Source organism: Sus scrofa, chromosome 2 (assembly GCF_000003025.6).
Source record: "Sus scrofa isolate TJ Tabasco breed Duroc chromosome 2, Sscrofa11.1, whole genome shotgun sequence".
Classification (NCBI taxonomy): Eukaryota; Metazoa; Chordata; class Mammalia; order Artiodactyla; family Suidae; genus Sus; species Sus scrofa.
In genome coordinates, this window is record NC_010444.4 from 38514491 (window position 1) to 38541748 (window position 27258).

At 40.9% G+C, this 27258-nt stretch overlaps 1 protein-coding gene across 4 annotated transcripts in view; it reads right to left on the reverse strand.

Moving 5' to 3' along the window:
- The window catches only part of NELL1 (neural EGFL like 1), a 945441-nt gene that overhangs the window by 705411 nt on the left and 212772 nt on the right, over positions 1-27258 (reverse strand). For all 4 annotated transcript variants that reach the window (XM_021085298.1, XM_021085297.1, XM_021085300.1 and 1 more), the window contains 4 exons: positions 22614-22686; positions 21631-21713; positions 12128-12262; positions 10608-10710 (listed from right to left, as the gene is read on the reverse strand). In XM_021085298.1, coding sequence (XP_020940957.1) covers positions 10608-10710; positions 12128-12262; positions 21631-21713; positions 22614-22686 — 394 coding nt within the window. The remainder of the gene's footprint in view (positions 1-10607; positions 10711-12127; positions 12263-21630; positions 21714-22613; positions 22687-27258) is intronic.

The following is a 27258-nucleotide window of genomic DNA, read 5'->3' on the forward strand; positions in this document are numbered from 1 at the left end:
TTTCACATAGATTATTACAAAATATTGGGTAGAGTTCTCTGTGCTATACAACAGGTCCCTCTTGATTATGTTTGCCGTAAGTCTGTCACACCAAAGATATACAACTATGTAAACACTGGAGTTTCGAAAAGAATTAGAGAATGAATTGATGTAGTCAGATGTTAAGATGAGGAAAAAGCTGTCATCACCAACATGGTGGACAATCACAGCGACTATTCATTTTTTCTTTCCGTACCCGAGACTTATGTAAGTTCCCAGGCCAGGGATGGAATCCGAGCCATAGCTGATAGCCACAGTCACAGCCACTGGCAACACCAGATCCTTTAACCCACAGCCCCAGACCAGGGATCGAACCCAAACCTCTGCAGCGACCCACCCATGCCACTGTAGTCAGATTCTTTTTTTTTTTTTTTTTTTTTTTTTTTTTTTTTTTTTTTTTTTTTTTTTGGTCTTTTTAGGGCCGCACTCACGGCATATGGAGATTCAGAGCTGCAGCAGCTGCCAGCCTACACCACAGCCACAGCTATGTCAGATCCAAGCTGCATCTTTGACCTATACCACAGCTCACAGCAACACTGGATCCTTAACCCACTGAGCGAGGCCAGAGATTGAACCCACAACCTCATGGTTCCTAGTCAGATTTGTTTCCACTGCACCTGGACAGGAACTCCTACAGTCAGATTCTTAACCCACTGCACCACAGCAGGAAGTCCTGCAGCAGCTTTGACTCAGCTACTCCAGCCATAAAATGAGTGATTGGGTGAAAGGGGACGCACATACATTCCATTCATAGGGCCTTAGTCAAAAAGCAGAAGGAAGCCATTTTCATCCTTGTGATCATAGGAAGTGCCTATCTTTAGCCTATCTATTCCTGAGAAGCTCAGAGACAACTGAGAAACACAAGCCAGTAAAAAGCTATATCTGGGCACTAGACAGACTGCCCTGGGGAAGGTGAGCTTAACAGGCTAACAGGGAGGGCATGGAGTAAAGATAGGCCTCGTAGAAAAATTAACAAAGAAGCATAAATGTTGACCCACTTTTAAGCAAGTACAGAATGTGTTAATTTGATATGACCCCAGTGTGTCTCTGGCCAAATTCTCCAGCCATATCAATAGGAACAGGAAAGTAGAGGCCTGATCATTCCGTCTCCTGCACGAATGAGGATCCTTCCAGCCTGAGTCGTCCAGAGGCAGAAATAAAGACATGCACTCTAAGAGCTCTCTACCACTAACTCACTGCCTTATATAAACCCCCCTCATCTCTCCGAGCCTCCATGTCTGTATCTGTTGAAAAGTGGTTAATTCAATTTGGTCGTTTCTTAGTTCTACCGTCTTCTGACTGTTCAATCAATTTCTCTAACTCCCTCTTCTTAAACAAGAAAGCAGAAAGCCCAGACTCACTGGTTTACTTAGCATCATGATCCCTCAGTGGACACTGGTCTGCTACCCAGATCTCCCTCCACAGCCAGAGGACACATTCCTGACACTGCTAGGATGGGTGCCGACCCACAGCTCTAAGCTGAACAGTGATCTAGGACTTGCCTTTGGCTGAAGAGAGTCAATGTGCCCAAAGTCAAGTCCTCTTCCCACATCCAGTGAGTGATGGGTGTAGGTGGTACAAAGCCCTCGCCCCTTGCCCCAACCCTTGGGATAATGCCACCAGGTCTTTTCAGCTCCCACATTCCCTGTAAGAATGACTGAGGTATCTGCTGTAACTGCACTGTGGTTCAACCTCTCCTTCTGCCCAGTTCTGCTTCCTCCACTATCTCACTCCCACAGTAGAACTGATATTGAGCTTCTTAATAAAGTACAAGCAAATCTCCATTTCAGAGTCAGCTTCTCCTCAGAAGGTGATCTGCAACAACCCATACTTAACTCATATCGGTGCCACTCTAGTATCTACGTTCAGTGACTATATCCACCCCAGCCCCCACACCCACCACCCACACCCGACCACCTGGGGTTCTTTTAACTTCTCCCTCTTACTCAACCCATGTCCAATTAGCACCCAAATCCTAGCAATGCTCCCTCAAGTTCCTCAAGTCAACCCACTTTTCTCCACTCCCACTACCTGCCCCAAGATGCTATCTTCACTCAGACCATCACCATCCCTTGTCTTCAGTGCACCAGAAAACATTTTATCTTGTCTCCCACAATCAGTCCTTCCCCATATAAAGACATATTTTATTAAGTGCAAATAAGAGGCCCTGCTTTAAAATCATTATGAGTTGCTCCTGCCTGCAGGATATAGTCCAAATTCCTTAATCCAGCACCCAAGGCCATCCCGGTGGATCCTCCTTATCCCTCAGGTTTCACAGATCCCCAGTTCCTGCACATTTGCTTTCACTCACCAACAATCACACCTCCACTTAGACAGGAGCCATGCTCTCTTCTGCTTCTGGAATTTGCATACACTGTTCTCTTCTCCAGCAACACTCAGCCTCATCCACCTGTTCCTGGTGACTTTCCACCCTTTGTACCCATCGATTTCAACTTAGCCCTGACCTCCCCGCAAGGAGCTGTTCTTGACCACCAATGCTGGTAAGCTGCTTTCGCTTTGTGCTTCTGTTATACACTGGACCTCGTCCTAACTGAGTACATGTCCCATTTTATCTTGGTTGTCCATCTCATGATACATCACCCCTGCTCAATGTAACCTCCATGAGAGTAGGGACATGTATATACTTTTATCTCCAGCCCCAAGCTCAGTGCCTCTCAGGGCTTATTGTTAGTAACAATAAGTAATTTTAGAATAAGCCTCTTTAGTATCTAACAGCAGTCAAATTTCCTGATTCTCAGATGAATTCTTGCTTCTCTTCAATGCACTTTCAAACATTAAAAGCAGATAGAAAGATTTTCAGAACAAAACCATCAACAGCAAAGTAGAGAATCTACACAATTGTCTGAATAGCCCCTTCATCCACTCATTGAAAAAAAATTATCCCTCATCATCTTTTATGCCTCAGTTTTCTAGATAAATCAATTGACTGACTCATCGCTCCTAATGATGAGGTGGATTTCCCAATTTGCTTGCACGGGGAGCCCATACCTCCAAGGACCCAAAATTCCTGTTCAGTAAACTCCCACACTACCAAACGCAGCTGCTGCCAACTTGACAACATGGCCCGCTCCAGAGTGACAGTTCTGCTAAATATGTGGCTGTCAAACCTGCCATCTGCTTCTTGGCCCGTGCTGGGAAGCCAAGAAACAGACTTCGCATCCCCATTTTGCACCTTGCCATACTCCCAATGCTTTGATCACACTAACCACCCCATCTGAAGACATTCGCCCCATTCCTCTCATCCTCTGTGCTCTGACAGATGCCCATTCCAGAATTCTAATCCAGAAATAGGACTGTCTTAGTGTCCACACTCACACCACACACAGGACTCATCCATCCCTCAAGTCCATCGATCTGGTGTAGAAATTAAATGTCCACCAAACGTCATGTCCTTGAACAAGGTGCTTTGGGGGCCACAAATGACATCAACATGATGCTGTATGCTATGCCATTCCCAGCTTTGATGTGGGATGCATGTCTGATAACAATATAAAGTATCTATGAAATGATCTTAGAAGAGCTTTCAGGATGACCACTGTGGATCACAAGAACGCCCCCTGCTTGCTCATCCTCACCCCACTTCTCTGACAGTGCCCCTCCTTTCCTGCCACTGTCCTCCCTCCTTATGCCTGGCACCCATCCTCATTATCCAGCCTCTTGATCTATAGCCAAAAGGCTTATTTTTGATGTCTGAGGAAATTCAAGCAGAAGGTGAGTCAGGCTCCGGTGCCTGTGGCTGGGGCACATGGGACTCTGTTCCAACAGCTTTCAGTGTGAGTAGAAATGTAAATGGATACCTAAGCTTTCACATCACACTGGGGACATGCAAACTAGACTATTTCACAGTGTCCGACCATGAAATTGAAACCCAGCACCAACACACACTTCTCCATGATGTCAGAAACAAATGTACTGGGGATTTAGAGAAACAGGCAGTTGCATCTTTTTGTACCCACAGATTCCTGGCATTTCTAAACCTCACCTGATCTCTCTAGTGCAATGGATGGGCGCTTTGCCGTTTGGGTGCACACTAAATAAACAACTGACAGGCACCACTTGGCACCCCTGTCAGATGTAGACAGGAGGCTGCTCTGTCTTTATTTAGGTATTTGTACCCTGCACATGCTCCAGCCATCCCTTGACACTCAGCAGCCAACAATACCAAAATCCACACCCTGTATCACACTTTAAAGGAGTGTGGATATCAGAAAGCCTGAGCATGCAAGGAGTCATCCCGGCTAGATCACCTCCTTCACAGAGCTGGCTCCTGAACCCACCTCTCTGAGCAAGACGCCTGCACCAAACTGGTTGTCCCTCAGGCATCTCCAACACTCCAATGCCGAACAGAATTTATCTCTCCCCAAACCAACTCCTTACACCTGTCTTAACTTCACACTATGAATCTCCCAATGGCTCTCATCCAAAACCTGGCAACTTCTCCCTTACAATGCTCTGTCCATAATTCATCTCTCTCTCTCCCTTCCTCCCTCACACACACACACACACACACATGTTTACAGAGTACCTACCATGCACAAGGTCTTTTGGCCATCACTCCCATTCATCCCTTCCTTTTCATCTCCCAGTAAGTGCCTTCCATCATCGCCTCTACCTGCAATGTGCCTGAACCCCATACCTAGCCCCCTGCCTCCAGCTCTCCCACTGCAGTGGCTGTTGTCAAAGCATATCTTTGATTACACTACAACCCTGCTTGAAAAATCTTGCTTTTGAGTCCCCAAACCAAAGCTGCATTTACTTCCATGATTTTGCACGTGCAATTCCCTTCGGCAGGTATATTCTTACCTACTTTGTCAACAAGGCAAACTCCTATTCATTTGTCAACACCCTACTAAGCTTTTCATTTTCCTATGAAGTTTTCCTAACACACATACACACACACACACACACACACACACACACACATATTTCTGATGGAGTTAATCACTCCCTTCTCTGTGCTACCTCTGCATCTAATATAGCATGCACATTGCATAATACTCTATTGTAATGAGATGGTGCATACATCCCCCTGGACAGCAGTGGGTAAAAGAGGAGACAGTTTAAGAGCATTAGACTACCTGGGTTTTACTGTGGATCCACTAATGCTGAAGAGAACTTGGACAAGTTAGTTCTCTCTGGGTTTCACCCCCTCATCTATAAAATGGGGATGATAATGAGGCCTATGACTCTAGGTTGTTCAAAGAATAAAATGAATACACACACATAAAAGGGCCTAACACAGTGTCTGACACAGAAGAATGATACATATGTGCCCACTGTCAAACCCAGGGGTAAGAACAGTGTTGGGAAAGGATAGATGACCAAATGAAGTCAATGGAATACTTTTGCCATCGGCCATCCCCAACCCTCTTTTGCAGCCTTATTTCTACTTCTTACCTACATAAACTCTCTTATCATCAGACTCCCTTTCCCCATGCCATTTCTTTTCCTTAGCAAATGCTATTTTGCAAATCTGTCTCCCAAAAGAATACAGATTCCAAGACATCACTGTCTAGAGATTTTGACTTAGTGGTTCAGAAAGGGGCGCTGGGATGTTCTAGTTTCAGAAGTTCACTAGGTAATTCTAACGTGCAGTTAGGATGTTCAATGCTTTGAATAGAGCAGACACCCAAGACACTGGAGGAATGAAACCCCCAAGCTCCTTCCTGGATCATCATGCCCATAGCTAAGGAAGCCAGAAGGCTCTCCTGAGTTTTCCTGGATGCTTCCCAACAGAGAGAGGAACAGCCTAGAATCAGGACCTACTACTTCTACAAAAACTTCCTTGCTCTTTTCAGTGGCCTAAGTGTTTGGGCCTTCTGATCAAAACAGAAGGACAAAGTATACTTCAAGCAATGAATTGAGACATGAATACTTAGACCACATTCTTTTTTATTCCCATATGGATGTGCTCGTCTATAAGTGCTACAGCTCGTGAAGTCACAACAGGTGTGTGAATACTGAACAAGGGAGAAGACAAAACATTTTGCTTGCAGCTCCTGAGGCAGATCAATACTTTTCTTCAGAGTCCCTAGGCCACTGCCCCAGCCAAAACCAGACAGCAGCTTAGGGAACTTTGATCTCAAAGGGCCAACCCAAGAAAATATTTTCCAGCCTTTATCCGAGGTGAAAATATTTGAAAACTTCCAGAAAGTCTCCCGATTGGGGTTAGAATTCTGCTTTAACCATCCATTGTCATCACAGTCATCTGCTAGAAGGCAAGAATTATTTGCTTGGATCCACTTCCTCCAGGGAGTATCCCAGGCAGACTGCAATGCCCTCTCCCACCTCTCACAAGCCATTCATCCAACTCATTTACCAGTCCCCTAGTCACACGCCTAATGTGATGGCACCTCAATCCCGGACACAGTAGATCACATCTCTAACTTGAAACTGAGCCCTCTGAAGCAGAGAAGGCTATCTTATCATGACTCCAGGCCTAACGCATGCTTCTATTAGACACTAGTCAGAAATGAAAACCTTCCAGGTCAGAGGTTCTCAACCTTATAATGACCAGAGGTGCCCTGTATCAAACTTCCAGGTTTCAGTTTTGAGGAGTATTCTTTTTTAATAATTTAACTATAGTTTATTTACAATATTGTATTAGGTTCAGGTATACAGCTCCAAATTTTTTCCACTACAGGTTATAACAAGATACTGAATATAGTTTTATGTGCTATACACTAAATCCTTATTGCTGATCGATTTTTTAAATGATTTTTCCCATTATAGTTGGTTTACAGTGTTCTGTCAATTTTCCTCTGTATAGCAAAGTGATCCAGTCACACATACCTAAATACACTCTTTTTCTCACATTATCGTCCATCACGTTCCGTCATAAGTGACTAGATATAGTTCCCAGTGCTATACAGCAGGATCTCAGTGCCTATCCATTCCAAAGGCAATAGTTTGCATCTACTAACCCCAGATGCTCAGTCCAGTCCCCACTCCCTCCCCCTTGGCAACCACAAGTCTGTTCTCCAAGTTCATGAGTTTCTTTTCTGTGGAAAGGTTTATTTGTGCTGTGTATTAGATTCCAAATATAAGTGATATGGTATTTTTCTTTCTCTTTCTGACTTACTTCACTTAATATGAGAGTCTCTAGTTCCATCCAGGTTGCTGCAAATAGCATTATTTTGTTCTTTTTCACGGCTGAGTAGGATTCCATTATGAACCCTCCTACACTGTTGATGGGAATGTAAATTGGTACAACCACTATGGAAAACAGTACGGAGGTACCTCAGAAAACTAAATATAGAACTACAATATCACCTAGCAATCCCACTCTTGGGCATATATCCAGGCAAAACTTTCCTTGAAAAAGACACATGCACATGTTCATTGCAGCACTATTCACAATAGCCGAGACATGGAAACAACCTAAATGTCCACTGACAGATGAATGGATTAAGATGTTGATCAATTTTATACATAGTGTTACCTATCTATTAAGCCCATATTCCTAATTTATTCCTCCCCTGCCCCCCTCCCCTTTGGTAACAAACATTTGGGGTTTTTCTGTTTGTTTGTTGCTTGTTTTTTGCCTTTGAGACTGTTCCTATTTTGCAAATAAAATTGATTTGAACTTTTTTAGATTCCACGTATAAGTGATGTTATGCAATATTTGTCTTTCTCTATCTGATTCACTTAGTCTGATCATCTCTAGGTTCATCCCTGTTGCTGCAAATGGCAAAAGTTCATTTTTTTACGGCTGAGTAAAATTCCATTTTATATACATATATCATGCCTTCCTTATCCATTCATCTATTGATGGACATTTCGGTTGCTACTGTGTCTTGGCTCTTGTAAAGAGTGTTGCTGTGAACAGTGGGATACATGTATCTTTTTGAATTAGAGTTTTGTCTTTTAACATGTATGTTCAGGAGTAGAACTACTGGATCATATGGTAGTGGAGTAGTTTTCTTAATCATTTATTTGTATTACCATTTTATTAAACTATAAACACCTAAATTACCAACTGGAGCATCTAAGAAAATTTGTACTACCTTGATAAATTGCTGTCTATTCCAAACAAAGGCAAAAGGCACAATGACGGTGTGGTTAGCTTCTGTAATAGCATCTTGGTAAAACAGGGTAACTCTCTGATATATTTTTTAAAACTTAAAACTCTCCAATAAATTAGGATAAAGAAAAATGACTATCCCACACACTTCCAGTGAGCGAATAATTTGATGATCTATACCAAGGACCTTGAAAATGTCAGTCTCTTGGCCCAGTAATTCTGCTTCAGAGAATTCTATCTTAAGAAAATGTAAAATACAAAAATCTGTTTTCACAAAACATGTCATTCAAGAGTAATAATAATGAAAAGTGGGAAATAACCTACTTATCCAACAACTGGGGAATAATTAGATGAGCCAAATGGTGGAGTATTACGAAGCTCATTAAAATGAGTTTTAGGAGTTCCCGTCATGGCTCAGTGGAAACGAATCTGACTAGCATCCATGAGGATGCAAATTCAATCCCTGGCCTCACTCAGTGGGTTAAGGATCTGGCATTGCCATGAGCTATGGCATGGGTCACAGATGTGGCTCGGATCCCAAGTTGCTGTGGCTGTGGCGTAGGTCAGGGCTAAAGCTCCGATTTGACCACTAGCCTGGGAACCTCCATATGCCATGGGTGCGGCCCTAAGGAAACACAAAATGAGTTTTATACAGAGTTTTTAAAAGCACAGTAATACACATAAGTGATAACGATGAGTCAGCTAAGTAGGTTAAAATTATCTTTACAATAAGACCTCAATTGTCCATAAAATGTAATTTTTAAAAAAATGAAATCAATTCACAATTTCAAAAGTGTTTGTTTCCAAGTAGTGGCATTAAGGGTGATTTTTCCATCTTTTTCTTTACCCTTCTCTGTGTTTTCAAATGCTACATCATTTTTACAATTAGAAAATCAAAAGCTTAATACACAAAACAGCTGAAGGACTCATCTACCCCAGTGTGCAAACAACTTCCAAGAAACAGGATTCACAGATCTGTCCACAGAGCTCAAAATAACAGATGAAACGTACCTCATATTTTAACACCAAATTCTTTAGTTTTTCAACTTCTTCCCCTGTTGATTGCTAAACAGAATAACAAGAAAGAAAAAATAATCTATACCTACTATACCTACTATCTACCCATGATGGAATTGAACTATAATCTCAATATCTAGGCTCATGATTTACCTGTATTACCAGACATGACTTGGAACAGAAAGAAAGAAAGTTTCTCTTTTTAGATCAACTCCAAATACATTCTCCAAAGTAATGGGTATACTAGGCCAACCATAAAAAGAAGGACTTTTCCAAAATTCCTTTTGAAAGAGTGTAAGAAAGATTTGTGCTGGTATGACCAGACCAGCTAATCCTCACTTCCATTGTCATATAGGTGACATGCTATTCTTGTCAAAAAGCTACACCATTGTCACTTGAACTAGTGATGTTGGTATTTTTCAGTAGAGTAATAATTTTGAAAAAAAATAGGATGCCACATTTATAACCTAAACTCTCCTTTCCCATAAAAGAGCATATGGTTTGATAAAAAAGACTTTGACCTTTGTAGTTAGAGAGAAGTCATTATGTATCTCACATCTGTCACTCATTAGCTTGCAAACTTGTTATCTTCTCTAACCTTCCTACAAAATAATGATCCCCACCCAAAGGATTGCAGTGAGAATTCAATAATCTAATAGAATTAGATCACCTACCATAGTAACTGGCACATATCAAGCAATCTAAATGATTGCTTTTACTTTTACCATTTGTCTCAGTGTTCATTTCACTATTTCACTTGAAATAGTGTTCTTTGTAATACAGAGGGAAACATATTTTTAAATCATTATATAATTTGGACAAGCCAACTTTGAAGCAAACTGTTTCAGTATTTTAGCTGAAGTTCAATCCTGAAATTGCTAACAGTAAACCTAACCAAGGCCTCAGATAGCCCAAACACACAACATGGCCCTTAACTTGATCATTCGGAACGAGGGGACCAAAGCACATGGAGCACTGGAGCTGTGACTCTACAGATCAGCTCCACCCACCACCAGTTGCTCAACCCTGGACAAGGGACTTCATCCTCATGAACACCAATTCCCTCTACATAAGAGTGGGGTAGTTCCCATCATGGCTCTGTGGAAGCCAATCTGACCAGCATCCATGAGGATGCAGGTTTGATCCCTGGCCTCGCTCAGTGGGTTAAGGACCCAGCATTGCCATGAGTTGTGGTGTAGGTCCACCAATCTGGTGTTGCTGTGGCAATGGCATAGGCCAGCAGCTATAGTTCCAATTCAACCCCCTGCCTGGGAACCTCCATATGCTGTGGGTGCAGCCCTAAAAAAAAAGAATGGGAAGAAGAAGAATTAGAGTGGAGGCAAGATTTTTTTTTCAATAGCCTATCAAACTGTCTGCCCATAGACTGCTATTACACCAACCACTAGTAATTCATTTCATCAGTGTTAATCAATCATAGCCTAAAGATCAGGGGGCTAAATCGACCTCCAAGTACAGAGGACCACTCTGACATTCTGTCAGTACTTACGTCGGCACACCTTACAGCACTGGCCAGCAATGTGCACGGGGAGGGAGTCCGGGGAGCAATTGAGGGGGGGACAGGACATTCTTCGGCATTCCACAGCACCACTCTGAGGAAAGATGGACAAGGAAAGGAATCTCAGCAGAAGACTTCTTTGAAAGTTCCCTTTGTGGAAAAAGCTCACATCTCAACCCAGAAACCTCATCAGGAAAAAAGAAGCCGTGTGAGAAATTCCCAGTCCACTCCAGGACCACAAATAAAGTATTTTCTCCAGCCTGAATGAACCTGTGCCACCTCAATTACTTTTCTGATATACATCACTGGCTTCATTCCACCTGCCCATGTGGACTAAGTAGATTAGTTAGAAAACAAAAAGCCTATTTTTACAAGAACATAAATAACACCTTTTGCAGACCCTGTCAATCATTGTTCAAGCACTAACAATCGTTTTGTATTTTTGCAAACAATGACATGCTTCAGATATTTATCAAATAATTTCAACTGGACAGGGATTACATACTAATTTGGGGTGGGGTGTGCTCTTGTAACTCTCTGAAACAGATCAAGAAGTGTATAAATAATGGATACCAGGAAAGTCATGGGGCTGGGGGGCGGGGAGGAAATTCTCTGAAATAGATGATGGATACCTTGTACAATACAATGAAAACATCTAGAAACTAATTAAACCTCCTTTTAAAATGTATTCTAGGAGTTCCCACTGTGGCACAACAGGATCAGCAGTGTCTCTGCAGCACCAGGACGCAAGTTCCATCCTAGGCCAGCACAGTAGTTTAAAGGAACTGACTGTGGCTCAGATCTGATCCCTAGCCCAGGAACTCCATATGCCTTGGGGCGGTCAATAAAGAAGGAAAAAAAAAAAAAAATTGGAGTTCCCACCGTGGCGCAGTGGTTAACGAATCCGACTAGGAACCATGAGGTTGCGGGTTCGATCCCTGGCCTTGCTCGGTGGGTTAAGGATCCGGCGTTGCCGTGAGCTGTGGTGTAGGTTGCAGACGCGGCTCGGATCCCACGTTGCTGTGGCTCTGGCGTAGGCTGGCAACCACAGCTCCGATTAGACCCCTAGCCTGGGAACCTCCATATGCCGTGGGAGCGGCCCAAGAAATGGCAAAAAGACAAAAAAAAAAAAAGATAATGTTTAAAAATATGTATTTATTCTAGCAGAGAAAATCTGTGAATGATGTGAACCATTAGGTGGTTTGAAAACTAAAGGAGAGCCTTCCTCCCTCCAATACTCTTAACCTCCAAACTCCAGTTAGCAAGCTTAATAACATTAGATCATGTTAGAGTGTGTTAGAAATTAAAATCTGCTTGCCCTTTAATAAGTATTTGTATTTGTGATGACACTTTTCAGGCTTCCCTTTTCACAACTGCTCAGACTACTAAATAGGCACTTAGTAAAAAGGTAATGCTTCTGAGAGTTAGCATTATAAAGAACTGGATCACACAATAATTAGCACAAATGTGCCCTTCAAACTGGGAATCTGTGTATGTACCAAGAGGCTTACCTTGCATGTGCAGTTCCTGCAGTGATCACCATCAACCCAGGAGTCTTGGTCTCTGTAGAGCAGTCCACTCACTTGACACGTCTTCTCACAGTGACAGTTTTCCAATTGACTCAGTCTAGTCTCTGCATAGTTTAGCTGCAAACAAGAGTGACTGCATGTAATTTCTGTAATTCAATTGCAATGTCCTAACAGAGCTCATCGCAACAAGAAAAATAAATCCACCACTGGAGGAGAAAAAAATGCTCAAAGAAACTGACTGATTCTTAGCCAGATCTGGTTTTTGTTTGTTTTTCAGGAAAAAAAAAAATTTTTAATTTCACATGAGGTGGAATCATTCTAAATTGAAGACATATTGGCTCCCATGGTCTAATGAGCACCAAATGAGACATTAAATTGTATCTCAGGGACCTCATGGGTGTTCATCAATGGTGTGCTTTTAGCTCAAGCCCACACAGAAACACTTGTAATGAATGTGTTCTCAAGGACTTGTTACAATGTTTACAGGAGATCTAATCAGTAACTCAGAGCACTGAACATTTATCTCCCACCATCCTCTCCCTGTTCTTCACACACTAACTAGAGTGTCATGGTTTACAAACTGAAAGTCACTGCTTCCCTTTTATGAAAAATTCAGGGGAGCTGGAGACAGAAAAAAAGGTGAGTGGTAGACAGATCTTGTCTCTCTCCAGGTCAGAATCCTCCACATAGAAAGCCCCAGGAATCTACTCCAGTGTTCATACAAGGTCAGGAGAGGCAACCAAGCCCCCAGGTGAGATCAGGATTTTGTAAAAGAACCTTTTATCCTTTTTCTAGGTCACCCAACGTTCTACCACTAATCACAGAATCTTAGAATCTCTGACAGCAAAGAGTCTATAAAGTTTCAATGACATCCCAAGTAACCCCTTCAAGTGATCATCCAGCCTCAGTGTACACATCCCACAGTGATAGGACCCTCATTACCTTCCAAGGAAAGCTACTTTTCTTGGTTAGCTCTGGATGTTTGAATCATCTTTCTTGGTTTGAGCTGAGAAATTTCTCTCCTTTTTTTTTTCCTATTAGACCTGGTTTTGCCTTGTAACCCATCCTGAACAAATCAATCTCTCTATAAACATTTGAGGTTATCCCAACCTCATGCCTGCTCCTGACCACATTCAGCCCCACGAGGTACCCCCAGTAGCTCATGTTATGGTTCCAACCCTCTCTCTTGATCACTTTCACGTAGATTACTCCAGTCTGCCTTCAAACATATGGTACCCAAAACTTGAAATTTGCTGTGATCTCTCTGTTGCCACATCCATACCAAGGAGAAACTCAACGCCATAGCAATATCACACATCTTCCCTTCTCCTTATATGGCGATCACCATATTGAAAAACAGACCACTATGTTGAAAAACAAATACAACTGCCTAAAAAATTCATCAAATAGTTTCTTTTCCTTCTCAATCATACATATACATCCCTGCCTTGGTATTTTCCCCATACAGAAGATCAAATCAACTTTTGTTACAAACTAAGACTATTTCAAGGCACTCTTTTTGGTATAGTGGTTGATTCTAGCTAATGATGACTCATACCATCTTTCTTCATTTTCCATGGTTTCCAGACCATACAGTCTCCCCTCGATTACTCATAAAAGTACTAATCTCTGGAAATGGAATTCATGTCTACCTCCACCTTTGGTTTTTGTCACTTATTCCATCCTCATTCTCTAAACTTTTGGAATTTGAGAAGAACTGTTCCTCATCTGCCTGTCATGGTCAGTAGTACTAAGAAGTGAAACACAAATAGGAGCTTCAACAAACCATATGCACTATAGTCAGCCCTGAAAAAACTGAGGGTTGACTGTGTCTGAAATATTAGCTTCCTGTGACTCCTCTACTACACATAATCTTGTTTTGTTATTGTTGTTGTTAGCTTTTTGTTGTTTTTTTTTTCTTTTTTTCTTTTTAGGGCAGCACCCAAGGCATATGGAGGTTCCCAGGCTAGGGGTCTAATTAGAGGTATAGCAACGTGGGATCTGAGCCTCATCTGTGACCTATACCACAGCTCACTGCAACACCAGATCCTTGATCCACTGAGCAAGGCCAGGGATTGAACCCACAACCTCATGGATCCTAGTCAGGTTTGTTAACCACTGAGCCATGAAGGGAACTCCTACTATACATAATCTTTTAAAAATTCAGTTTACATTTAAATCCCCAGCCTAATCATGGAGTTTCTAGAATGGATGTTTCTAGAAATTAAGTTCTTTGGGAATTCTTGAAAAAATATAGATAGCATATACCTCCAGGAGTCTGGTGATACAGGTGACCAAAACCATCCATCAGTAAAAGATAGTACAAAGGAAGCTGTAACTTATCACATATTATCTTTACTTCATCTTTATAGCCTCAGTAGTTCCCACATAAAGTAGTGATAGATGTATGACCTTGGAATGATCAAGAAAGAGCTGAACTAAAATGAAATCTTGCCTGAAACTGACTCAGAATGAAGAATCTGTTTGTGAGAGGAAAGTGCCTGCCTTACTATGAAATGCTGGAACAACCCTAGAGTCTGTAGCACTGCCAGACTGGGACTTCATAAAGACCAAGTGATCCAAAAGGCAATTCTGTATCTATCCAAGTTTTCTGAAAATCTAGGAGCATGCCTAAAGGCAATATTGTCAATTTCCAGTATTATTCAAACAAAGCTGAGTTACGCTCATCTACAAAACTCTATTCCAAGGAAAAGGTTCAGTTTTAATACAATGGAAGCTGTTCTCAGGGCCAACTGTGTTTCCCTTCTGAGCTTTGTTTTTATTTTTTAATATATTTAGGCTTTTCTGACAAAAGTGAAAAGCCCTCATCTCTGTAATAATAAGAAAGCATCAGACACAAAGACAAAGGAATATTAAGGCTAAAAGCTAATTTTTTCAAAGGTACTTAATATGTGATCTTGTCTTCCTTTTCCCTCTGCTAATCCTGAAGCAACAATAAAGGAGAAAAACAACTCTGAATCCAAAAATGAACTGCATTTTCTGTCACTGGAATTAGCATGCTGAATTTATACAAATTCATTTTCAAAAGCTATTTCTACACTACCTGCCATTTTCTCCAAGAATGCCTGCAAATCCAAAATAGACACAGTATCAAATCTACATCTCTTTTCTGTCTTAGTTTTGTTCACATATTTATCTAAGCAACCATAGACCAAATCATTTATTCTTAACTGTACACATTCAAAGACAGACAACAGAGGCCTTTTTCACAGTAAGAGGTCAATGAATGAATTTAAGCACATTAGTCGTGTGGTAGATTGCTTTTTTTTTCCTTTGAAATATTATTTCTTTGGCATTTGCTATAACAAAGGGAAAAAAGAAATCTATTGTGTTAAACCTTTAAGCTTAATTCAAAAATCACTATTGAGCCCCTCAAAACAATGAACGTCTAGAAATTTAAGTGTTACAAGCTGAAATGCTACTCCAAGTTCTGTTTGATCTACAGAAATAGATCTGTCAAAGAATTAAACAGAAGTAATAAAAAAATTCTCCATCTCCAGCTTCTTCCTGAGCTTGACAGGAGAATGCGATTCCAGCACAGATGGGATGCACGAGCAGGAAAGAGCCTGACCCTCTCACTGGGTATCTGGCTCAGCAGGGAGAATTTCCAGAATAAGCCTGGGGATTGGTGGCCTCCTGTGGATCACTTAGGGGAGATGGCAGGGGACACCTTCCCTGAACCTTCTCCACCTTGAAGAAGCATGGTCTTGCCAGAATGTTAGGATTCTTCAAGAGAGCTCTTCTGGGAGCTCCCATTGTGGCTCTGCAAGTTAAGAACTCAACAAGTGTCCATGAGGATAAAAGTTCCCTCCCTGGCCTCACTCAGTGGTTTGAGGATCTGGCATTGCTGCAAGCTGTGAAACAAGTCGCAGATGTGGCTTGGATCCTGTGTTGCTGTGTGTGGCTGTGGTGGAGGTCAGAAGCTGCAGCTCTGGAACTCGCATATGCCACAGGTACAGCCCTAAAAAGAGAGAGCGAGAGAGCATGAGCTCTTCTGTACCCTGACCTCTCTCACCTGCAAGCAAGCTGCTCCCCTGATATGTCCTATAGTTAAGAGAACAGTTTTTCTCGAGCATCCCCTACTTTGAAAGGAGAAAAGAAACAGGAAACCCTCCAAGTCACAATCCTGAGCTGATGTGATGTCTGTGCCTATCTGTTTTAATGTGATTTTGGCTACCAACTCCTGTCCATCTTGTGGGCTTGTTCTCTGGTAGGATTCCATGGTTTCCACAGTGACCCAAGTGTGAGGACATCTTCTTGCTTTCCAAGACCTCCTGGCACCTAGCTCTAGAACAGGGCCCTGATACCAACCCTCATAGAATCTTTATAAAACAAAGAATAATTGCCACCATTTGACATATGGGGAAACTGTAGCTGGATCAAGCCCAGTGACTCATTCCAGGCTGTAAACATTCAAGGAAGTAATAAAAATGAGATTCAATATCAGATCAGCCTGACTCCAAAGCCCATTTTCTATCTCCACTGTGACCTCTATGACTAATAACTATTTTAATCACAGATCCTGGACAACTCAAAATCTAACTGAGCAGAACTGTAAGAGGCCTTCCCAAAGTGGACCCCCACTCATATCTTCTACCTGCCTTTTTGTCCAAGATGAGATTTAATCAGAGAGGTGAGAAAATACAGAGAAAAAGGAAAAACAGTCACAAGACAGAGTAATAACAGTTTAGCCATTCAGTGAAGTTAAGGACCTTTAGTTTTTCCTCAAGTACTATAGATAACATTCTGAACCATGTCCTTGGAGCTGCTTGGCAGGTGCTAAAGCCCCGCCGGGTGTAAGAAGTCAACCGTATACTGCCTACAAGCACACAGATCCCAGACCAGATGGAACCAGAAAGTTGATGACATTGACTCCCAATTACCTCGTCACCAACCAATCAGGAAAATGTACACGAGCTGATCACGCCCTGATCATTCAACACTATGAGACCCCTCACTACCCCCCCTCCAGGAGGGGAAAAATCCTTGAGGCACTAGGCTGTTATGTTCCCGTTTTGTCTGGCAATTAAAGCTACTTTTTTCTGTTTCCTCCAACTCTGACTCCGCATTTCTATTTGGCATCTGTGTATGGAGGTAGCCAATATTTCAGAAACAAACCAAACCTTCAAACCCATCAGCTAAATCTTGCCATGTTCAGCTTATTTAACTAAAGGCAAAGCCCAAGTCCAGATGGATTTTGTGCCATAGAATTCTCTTTGCACCCAGGAATCCTACCTACCTTCCACTTTGGCTTATCTCTCCAGATCATCTCCTTCACTCTTCCAAGGGATGCTTCACTCAGCTTCTACCAAGACGGCAGACTAAGTACCCTGACGGACCTCACTGCTTGAACCAACTAAAATGCTGGATAAAATATACAAATAAAAACTTCCAAAAAATCATCACTGGAGTTACCGTCTAGTGGCTCAGTGATAGTGAACCTGACTAGTATCCATGAGGACACAGGTTCGATCCCTGGCCTTGTTGGCTAAGGATCCGGCATTTCCATGAGCTGTAATGTAGACTGCAGATGCGGCTCAGATCTGCAGTTGCTGTGGCTGTGGTGTAGGCCAGTAGCTGCAGCTCTGATTTGACCCCTAGCCAGGGAACTGGCATATGTCTCGGGTGTGGTCCTAAAAAAGACAAAAAAAAAAAAAATCACAGAGCTGACCAAAAAGGAAGAAAGACACAGTGGCCAAAACAAATGGACAGCCAGGGATTGGGGGAAGTCAGTTAGCTCCAAAGCTGACCTCCGTGATATCAGCCAAAACATGGAGCCCTTGAACTCCCACCTTGATGGCTGCACAGGGGGATGGGGAGAGGAGGTAGAGAACAAGGCAGGATGTCTTAAAGGAAACAGCTACATAAAGGTGGGACCCCAAACACTGTATCCTCAGCTTAAGAGTGAACAAAAAAGAAACAAGGCTTACCCCGGGCATGAAAGGAAGACTTTCCCATTCAGACTGCAGTACTGGCTGGACAGAAATATCTTCCCCGAATGCTTAAACAATTTTTTGCTGAATTCACCTGGTGGATCCTAGGTCTACAGTCTAATTCTGAGCAGTCTACATGATCTGAAAACACTTAAGGAGCTATTGCAATAGAAGTGGCCCCTGTGTGATCTTGGCAGAACCACAGTGTGAACCCAGAACTTAGAAAATTCCTACATCTATCCAAGGAACACAAGTGACTATAACCATGGGGTGAGTTGAGGGGCCTTCTCGTGCTGACCTTCCTTTTCCAAAAGCTGCTAAAATCTCATGCTCACATTTCACTCCCAACAGGTACCATCTGAACACATACTCCTCTTATTTGCTTATTCTTCTCGCTGATTTTGCCATCCTCCTACTGGGTGCATCCACCTCCCTCTCCCCATCAGTCATTCCCTCTTTATATCCTTTCATTCTCTTTCTAATCCTCTCTCTTCCAAACACACACTTTCTCAGTCATGATCCAACCTTCAGAATCTGAGTCCCAGCTTTGTCATATACTTTTCTTGGAAAAAGTTACATAACTTACTTGGAACTCAGTTTTTCCATCTGGACAGTGGGCTCAGAGGATTGTTATAAGCATTAAAGAGACAGTGAGTATTAAAAGTTTAAGCATTGTAACTAACACATAGTAAATGCTCAATAAATACTACCTAGTGTACATGTCTTTCCAGCTTATTCTAGAGCAAGGGTCAACAAACTAAGGCCCATGGACCAAATCTGGCCCACCACTTATTTTTGTGTGGTCTGTGAGCTAAGAATTATTTTTACCTTTTCAATGGTTATATCATTTTATTGAAGTATAGCTGATGTAAAGTAATATATAAGTTACAGGTGTACAACATAATGATTCACAATTCTTAAATTTTTATAGCTTCATTTATACTTATTATAAAATACTGGCTATATACCCTTGTTGTACAATATATACTCGTAGCTTATTTTATACCTAATAGCTTGTATCTCCTGCTCCCCTACCTCTGTACTGCCCCTCCCCTTCTCATCTCCCCACTGGTAACCACTACATTGTTCTCTGTATCTGTGAGTCTGCTTTTTTGTTATATTCACTAGTTTGTTGTATTTTTTAGATTCCATCTACGAGTGATGTCATACAGTATTTGTCTTTTTGTCTGACTTATTTCACTCAGCATAATGCTCAAATCCATCCATGTTGTTGAAAATGGCAAAATTTCCTTCTTTTTTATGGCTGAGTATTACACCATAGTATGTCTTTGTGTGTGTACACACACATACACACACACACACACACATATTACATACCACATCTTCATCCATTCATCTGTTGAACACTCAGGCTGCTTCATTCCTTAGCAATTGTACATAATGCTGCTATGAACATTGACGTGCAATTATCTTTTCAAATTAACATTTTTTGGTGTTTTGGATATATACACTCAGGAGTGAAATTGCTAAGTCATATGGTAGTTCTATTTTTAGAAACCCCTGTACTATTTTCCACAGTGGCTGCACCAATTTCCACTTCCACCAACAGTGTATGAAGGTTCCCTTTTCTCCATATCCTCATCAGCACTTGTTACCTGCGTTCCTTCTGATGATAACCATTCTGACAGTTGTTAAGTGGTATCTCACTCTGGTTTTGATTTGCATTTTCCTGGTGATTAGGGATTTGGGGCATCTTTTCATGTATTTTAAATGATTATACTGAAGTGAAATAATACATCATATTCTTGATTTTGCTTCTTGATTTCCAAAGACAGAAATTTACTAGCTAGCCCTTTATATGAAAAGTTTGCCAACTCGTCTTCTAGATTATCATAGATTCCAAATTTTGCAGTGAAAATTGAAGTACTTGGTTTTCTAGTTGTAATTCTAATCACAGTTTAGAATAAATAAGATTTATAAATCTTACAAAGTGTCAGAGGTGGAGGGCATTGTTTAGAAGGTGGATGAAACCATTTTCTGCTTGCAATTGCCTGTAATTAAACATCTTCTGACTCCCAAATGCCCATTGTACGTAATGCTTTTAGGACCAAGCTCAATGTGGCTGCCAGATAATGTACACTAAAAAGAGAAAAATGACATTCCTGCAACAGGGAAGAATGAGAATGGAAAGGGCACCCTTAGAGCTGGGAGATGGAGAATCATGATCTCCTGCAGCAGAGTGGCATGTTTCTTGTTCCAAAAATTTGGTAGCAAGCTACAATATAATTAACAGTATCGAGATCAAGCTGCTCCAGACAATATGAAATAAAAGCCTCTATAGGCCACAAGCTGGGAAGGCAAATAATTGCCTGCATTTCACATTTCCACAACACTCTAAAGTGAAAAGCTCTCGAACCTCAGTTTTAGTTACTCTCTCTACAGACGTGCTCTGGTCTCTCCTCTTCAGACAAAAGAGGACTTGGCCAAAAACCTAGTTTGAAACAGAAACATTATCTCCAGTAGCACAATCTCTGCATGCCAAATACAGCCCTACCTCCCAAACGCTTACCTGCCCACCAATTTTTTTCCCAAGTGCGATGGCTGACAGCAGGAGCAGTCACAGCCGCAGGTGGAAGAGGATTAATGTATCATTTTCACTGTTATTAAAATTCTTCCTTTTGCAGAATATAATGTCTCTTAGGCCCAACCTAATTCTTTCTTTGCCCTAGGCCGGAACTCATGTCCACAACTGATTGGTATCATAACAACAGCATTAGCCACGTTTTCTACTTAGTGCTTTTCTCCACAAGGCTCAGGGCTCTTCATTATCAATCTAAATCTTATGAATGTATATTAAAGCCCCTAATTGTTTGCATTTCCAGCTCTGCCACCCAATACGAATGTCCCTGGGGCACAAGTCGTGTCCTCTTCATCACTGCCTGCTAGGTGCCTAACCGAGTGCCTGGCAAACAGCAGATCCTCAAAAGATGCTTGTTAACTGGATGATGGAGAGGAGAGGAGGGAAAGGTGCAGAATTATAAAACTGAAGGTGTTGAAAGACAAACTTTGCCTCCCTTAACTACTTAACTCAAGATCACTCCTGAAATGAATCACATATTAAAAACGTGATAGAATGCCTGCCCGTGACAGTAATCTGTTCCTAACAATGGCTATATTGCCCCTTCTGATTATTGGCAATTATTCTTACATCCAAAATGCATTAGCTTATAAGCAGCAGTGACTCTGCCCATATATCACCTCTCAGTGTTACTAGTTTAACAGCCAGCAGGCAAATTCCTTTTCCACTCCCAGGGAATCCAGAGTGATACATATTGCCTCTTTCTTTCAAACGTTTTTCAAGTAAACATTTTGATACAGCCTAATAGTATCAAAGACGTAAATGGTTATGTTTACTATAGGTTGTCCTATTTCAAGGAAGAATAAACCATTTTTATAGTAACATACTGCCAATGCCAAAGCTAAAAATGTTTCCATTATAGCCTATCAGTCTAAATTCCAGATAGGATGGAGAAAGAAATGAAACATCACAAGTGAAATTTAGATACCTACTTTTGCAGTCATCTTGGCCAAAAGCTCTTGTAAATCCATTATTCCTTGCACCAGGCTTAAGAAATCACTGCAAGTTGGACAAGCTCAATAGAGAAAACATAAAATAAATGTTGATGCTGTGCTAATACAAGAAAAAATATTTTTAAACCATCGTTGTTTGACTATGTAGATGGGTTTTACTACTTAATCAGAGTGAGTTCACAGAGGATTTTTGGATCTCTGTCTTTTCCTTTTATTACTAAGCAAAAAGAAAGGAACAAGGACTATCTGAAAAGAAGGGCAGTATGTTTTTAATTTTAAAATATTTCTAAATTTTGGAGTTCCCGTCGTGGCGCAGTGGTTAACGAATCCGACTAGGAACCATGAGGTTGCGGGTTGGGTCCCTGCTCTTGCTCAGTGGGTTAACCATCCGGCGTTGCCATGAGCTGTGGTTGCAGATGCAGCTTGGGTCCCGCGTTGCTGTGGCTCTGGCGTAGGCCGGCGGCTACAGCTCCAGTTCGCCCCCTAGCCTGGGAACCTCCATATGCCATGGGAGCAGCCCAAGAAATAGCAAAAAGACAAAATAATAATAATAAAATAAAATAAAATAAAATATTTCTAAATTTAAATTAAACCCTCATTTTTATTGGGACTGAAGAATTATGAATTGTCACAGAAGAGTAAAAGGAAACTTATATCCAAGAAATTTAAAAAATAGTTTATGTACATATACAATTATATCAAACATAACTCTCTGTATCAATCTAAAGTTCCCAAACTTCTCATGTAATCTTTTTTTGCCTTCACATTTTAATTCTACAAATAATACATAAGCTTTTCAAAAAGCCAAAGGAGTATATAGTTTACATAAGAAATCTAACCCGATCACCTCATAGGCTAAGAATTCAAATAGTTTGTGTGTATCCTTCTTGAGGCATTTCTCTGATATTATCAACAAGTTATACAATATTAAGAATTCACAAATGCTTTAAGTTGCTACTTACTGCGATTCAGGTTTGGACACTGTGTTATGTAGGCATTAGGCATAAAGATGATTTTCCCCTCTTGGATAATCCCCTTGACAACAGAAAAGAGAAGCAGCAATCAATATTACAGTTACCAGTTCCAATGGCCCCTGTCACATGCTCTCTGCAAGGAAAGACTTTTTTTTTTTTTTTGGCAAGACTGATACCTCATTCAGGTGAGTTAGCCTTAGTCCACAACGACCTACTCCAAACCATGCTGTTCTAGAAACCTCGAAATGTCCATTCATCTTGAGAAAGCTACAATTAGTTACCACTGGTTTGTGCTAATGACATCACAGTACTTAGGATCCATCAGTCAATGTCCTTAAACTGCCCAACTAAAAAGGCATTGTTGCTATAAAAATTCTCCTCAATGCCAATGCTCTGGTCATCCTAGAACATTAAGTACTGCTGATTTACAGGATTTTTTTTAAGCAGGAAAAAGAGATCACAGAAACATATTAGACCAAAATGTTTTATTGATTGATTTAGTCAAGGAAATAAAATTAGACATGGGGGAAAATCCGTAACAATCTTGCTCTCAGCTAATTGAGTAACATGAATCTTTGCTGGTGAGTCTTATTTTTTTTTTTTTAGGGCTGCATCCACAGCACATGAAAGTTTCCAGGCTAGGGGTCGAATCAGAGCTACAACTGCTGGCCTATGCCACAGCCATAGCAACACTAATCTGAGCTGCGTCTGGAATCTATACCACAGCTCCCAGCAATGCCGGATCCTTAACCTGCCGAGCAAGGCCAGGGATAGAACCCTCATCCTCATGATACTAGTCAGGTTCGTTACTGCTGAGCCACAACAGGAACTCCTGCTGGTGAGTCTTAAGATTTGCTCAACATCTCACTGTGAATAAAAGGTTGGTTTTAATTCTGCAACTTAGTCTGGAAGAACAGCCCTAATTTAAGAATGTCTCAGTGAAAATACTGACTTGGCTTTGGGATTTTTCAAGCTGAATTTCAAGATGCTGTTTTTAGGGTATTTTTTTCCTGATTTGACGGAAGTGATATTACCAAACAGATGGAAGATGTGGAAGCTGGTTCAGAATATTGAGCTAAATCTATAAATAAAATATAGGCTTATGATAGGGCTGAAAGTCTTTTAGAGGGAATAACATTCAATGGTTATGTGCTCATCTTTTAAACAGAAGGTAATTGGCAAGTGCTATTTCTGCCAATTATTTCAAGATAAAATATTAATTGGAAGTATTAATAGAAATAATAAGATCACAATGCCTCTCCCTCACAATGAGATATTTTTATTAACCTTTTCTTCTTTGAGGATGGCACAGTGGTTGTGATTACAAGAGGAAACAGCCTCACCACGGGTAGAAGGTCCCTGGCAGAGCTCCTCAAAAGGAATTCATCATCTCTTACAGGGGAATCCCAGGGAAAAATTAATGGGACACATCTAAGTCAATTAGCTTCTTCCTGGCACAAAGTTGCTCAGTTTTTTCAAAGCAAATTAATAACTCCTTTGAGAGGCCAGGGTATGTTTCAAGCACATTTGAGGAACTTGAAAAAAGCATGAAACTGGAAGTCAGGGGCTTGGAGTTCAAGTTCTGGATCCATTCGTAGCTAACTGAGTGGACTTGGTAAGTCAACCAACCTCTCTAAGGTACAGTTGCTTTATCTGGAAAAGGAAACGCTTATAGGCAAAATCTATAGTACCTTCCATTACTCAAGCACTGAGTCAATGAAACAGGTGTCCAAACTGAATTTGTTACAATTTAGATCTCTGTGCTTTTGCTACCTTTCAAGTTTCAAATAAAATCAATCAAGAGCAGACATAGGTATAGATTTCCATCAAAGAATAGACCATCAGTGAGAGCTAAATGTCACATGAGAAAGTATCTCTAATGAGTCTGAGTTTGGAGGAAGTAGAGTAACCACCTCTCCAGGTTTGCCCAGGATGTAGGGATTTCAGCGTTAAAATTGAGAGAATCCCAGGCAAACCACGTCAGTTGGTCACCTTATGGGATGCCAACATGGTGAAAATACACGTAACAGAAAAGGGCTGGGTCCATCTATCTATTCCCTGTTGGTCAAAAGGGCCTAAATAATGCTTATTTTTATCAGCCATGGAAAGGGCCCTTGGGAACCTAGAGTACATTTGTCATAGTATTAATTACCTTGGCAAAAATTAACAGAAAGTCCATTTAAAAGGATATCCCATCCACTCATCCTGTAGCAACATATGTTATACCCAGCAGTATTCCTCTTATTTCTTTTTAATGACTAACTGATTTTGTCACACTATAAATTACTAATTGCCTCTCCAACACCTTTCTTCTACCTGCCTCCCTCCTCACATCTGTTTTTCCACTTTTAATCTCCAGCACACACGTGTGTTACACAGATCACTAGGTGAAGGTCAATAATGTTAACTTGAACAAAAACGGAAATAAGTGCTGACAGCTTTTCAATCCCTATTATCACAAAAATGCAAAGCATTTGGTATTTTTTTCTGGGAGGGAAAAAAAAAAGGTTTTAAAGGTCAGCCCACATCCTGGCATAAAAACTTTTTCTTGCCAAATGAATCAAGATGGGAATGCTTATTTATTTGAGTGGATGTAAGCCCATGCTGGATTAAAAGAAGAGTGATAATACACTGTACAAATAGCAACTGTCTGGGGGAAAAACTGTAATTGTAATGTATACATGTAAGGATAACCTGACCCCCTTGCTGTACAGTGGGGAAAAAAAAAACACAGATACATTCAGTTTAATGAAATACACTTGAAGTGATAAAGTTTGGAAGTTGAAAAATGGATGAGACCAAAGGCCAACAAAAATAAGAAAGTGATGATATTAGATGAGATTGAAATTAAAATTAAAACATCAAATATGTATGTGTGACCAAAGAATGAATTAAACCTATCTCAGCTTTAAAAAAAAAAAACAAAAAAAAAACAAAAAACAAATAGCAACTGTAACCCAAAGAAGTCTGAGTGTACATGTGTGTACCTGTAAATACAAACATGTGTGTCTATCCCAGCACCTTCCCACAAGAACCAAAAGGTCTTGCTCTGAATTGTCATATGAACTGGAGTCATCCCTCAGTAGTTGGAGGGTAGTGGTTTTGGAATCCCTCTTCCCCTACCCCCACCCCCCATGGATATCAAAATCTGCAGATGCTCAAGTCCTTTATAGGAAATGGCACACTACAGTAGACCCTCTGTATATGCAAGTTCAAGTGCAGCAATCATTGAAGTCGACCAACAGTGGACTGAAACTGGGTGGTGGTGTTGATCTGGAGCCTGCAGATAGAGGGCTGACTGTATTTAGTGCCTGCACATTTGTTAATAAAAGCAGCATTTGCCAAGCATGTAGTTCTCTCTAGAAAACTATCAAATAGAATTTTACAAAGTATCAAACTAAAAAAGCATATAGAAGCAGGATCAGCCATATTTCTCTCAGAAAAATCATCTATGAGGAGCTCTTTAGATGAAGACCTACCTTAAAGCACAGCCACTTCTCCCAAAAAGAAATGAAGAGTAAAATTATAGAATTTCTATTATTTCTCCTCATTTAACTTTAAATGTATCCACACTTCACTGAGAAAAAAAAAAAAAAATGAAACCCTGGTTGGCCCTATTCTAGCAGACCTAATTTGATTGCACTTTTTGAGACCTATGCTTTATTTCATACCATTCATCATGTTCGTGTTTCTCAAATGTCCAGTTTCTTAAGAATTACCTTGAGTATTTGTTTAACATTCAGATTCCTGGGTCAACCCCAGATTCTGTTTCAGTAGGGTTGGAGTGGGCCCAGGAATCTTCCTTTTTAAAAGTTGTCCCAGATAATTCTCATGAAAGGCCAAGGGGCCCCTCTTTGAATAACCCTGTCATGCTGTCAACTTTTGGTTTTTCTGGAACAAGAGCATTTATTCATGACAAGTTCACCATGTTGAAAATAGCATCCACATCCAATAGAGAGAGAGTAAAATCTCAGCTCATTTAGAACTGAGTGGCAACCCATCCAATTACTAAATTATAAACACCAGGAAGGCAAAAATCATAGGTTTTCACCTCAGCATCTCCTGCAGTTCCTATTATAGTATGTTTTACAATCAATACCTTACACGTGTCAAATTACTAAAAACTATGAATTAGACAACTGTAGGTGAGCAAACTTTGCCACTCAAAATGATCCACTGAAGGGTGATTGTTTAGACCTGAACACAGCCAAGACCCAAAAGACTCAGGGAGAAACTTTGACTTTCACACTAACTGACTACAATAATTTAGATAGCAGGCCTATCACCAGAGGTATGTGCAAAGAAAACGAGAGGGAAACTGAGGATCAGAGTCCACTCTGAACCCCACTATTTCTCTGAAGCCCCACAAAGCATTCAGTTACTAAATATTTCCTTTGCTATCTCCATGTAACTTGCCTTCCTCCCCTTTGAAGTCCCAAACCAATACCCCTACATCTTCTTGTCTTTAGCTGAAGATGGTATTTAAGGTGAGGGTTTGGGGCATTTCAGTTTTTCTGGGTCTCTCCCACATATACATGTTATTAAACTTTGAGTTTCTGTTAATTGGTCTCAAGGCAATCTAATTCTTAGAAGAAAAAGAACCTAGAAGAGTAGAGGAAAATTTCTTCCTCCC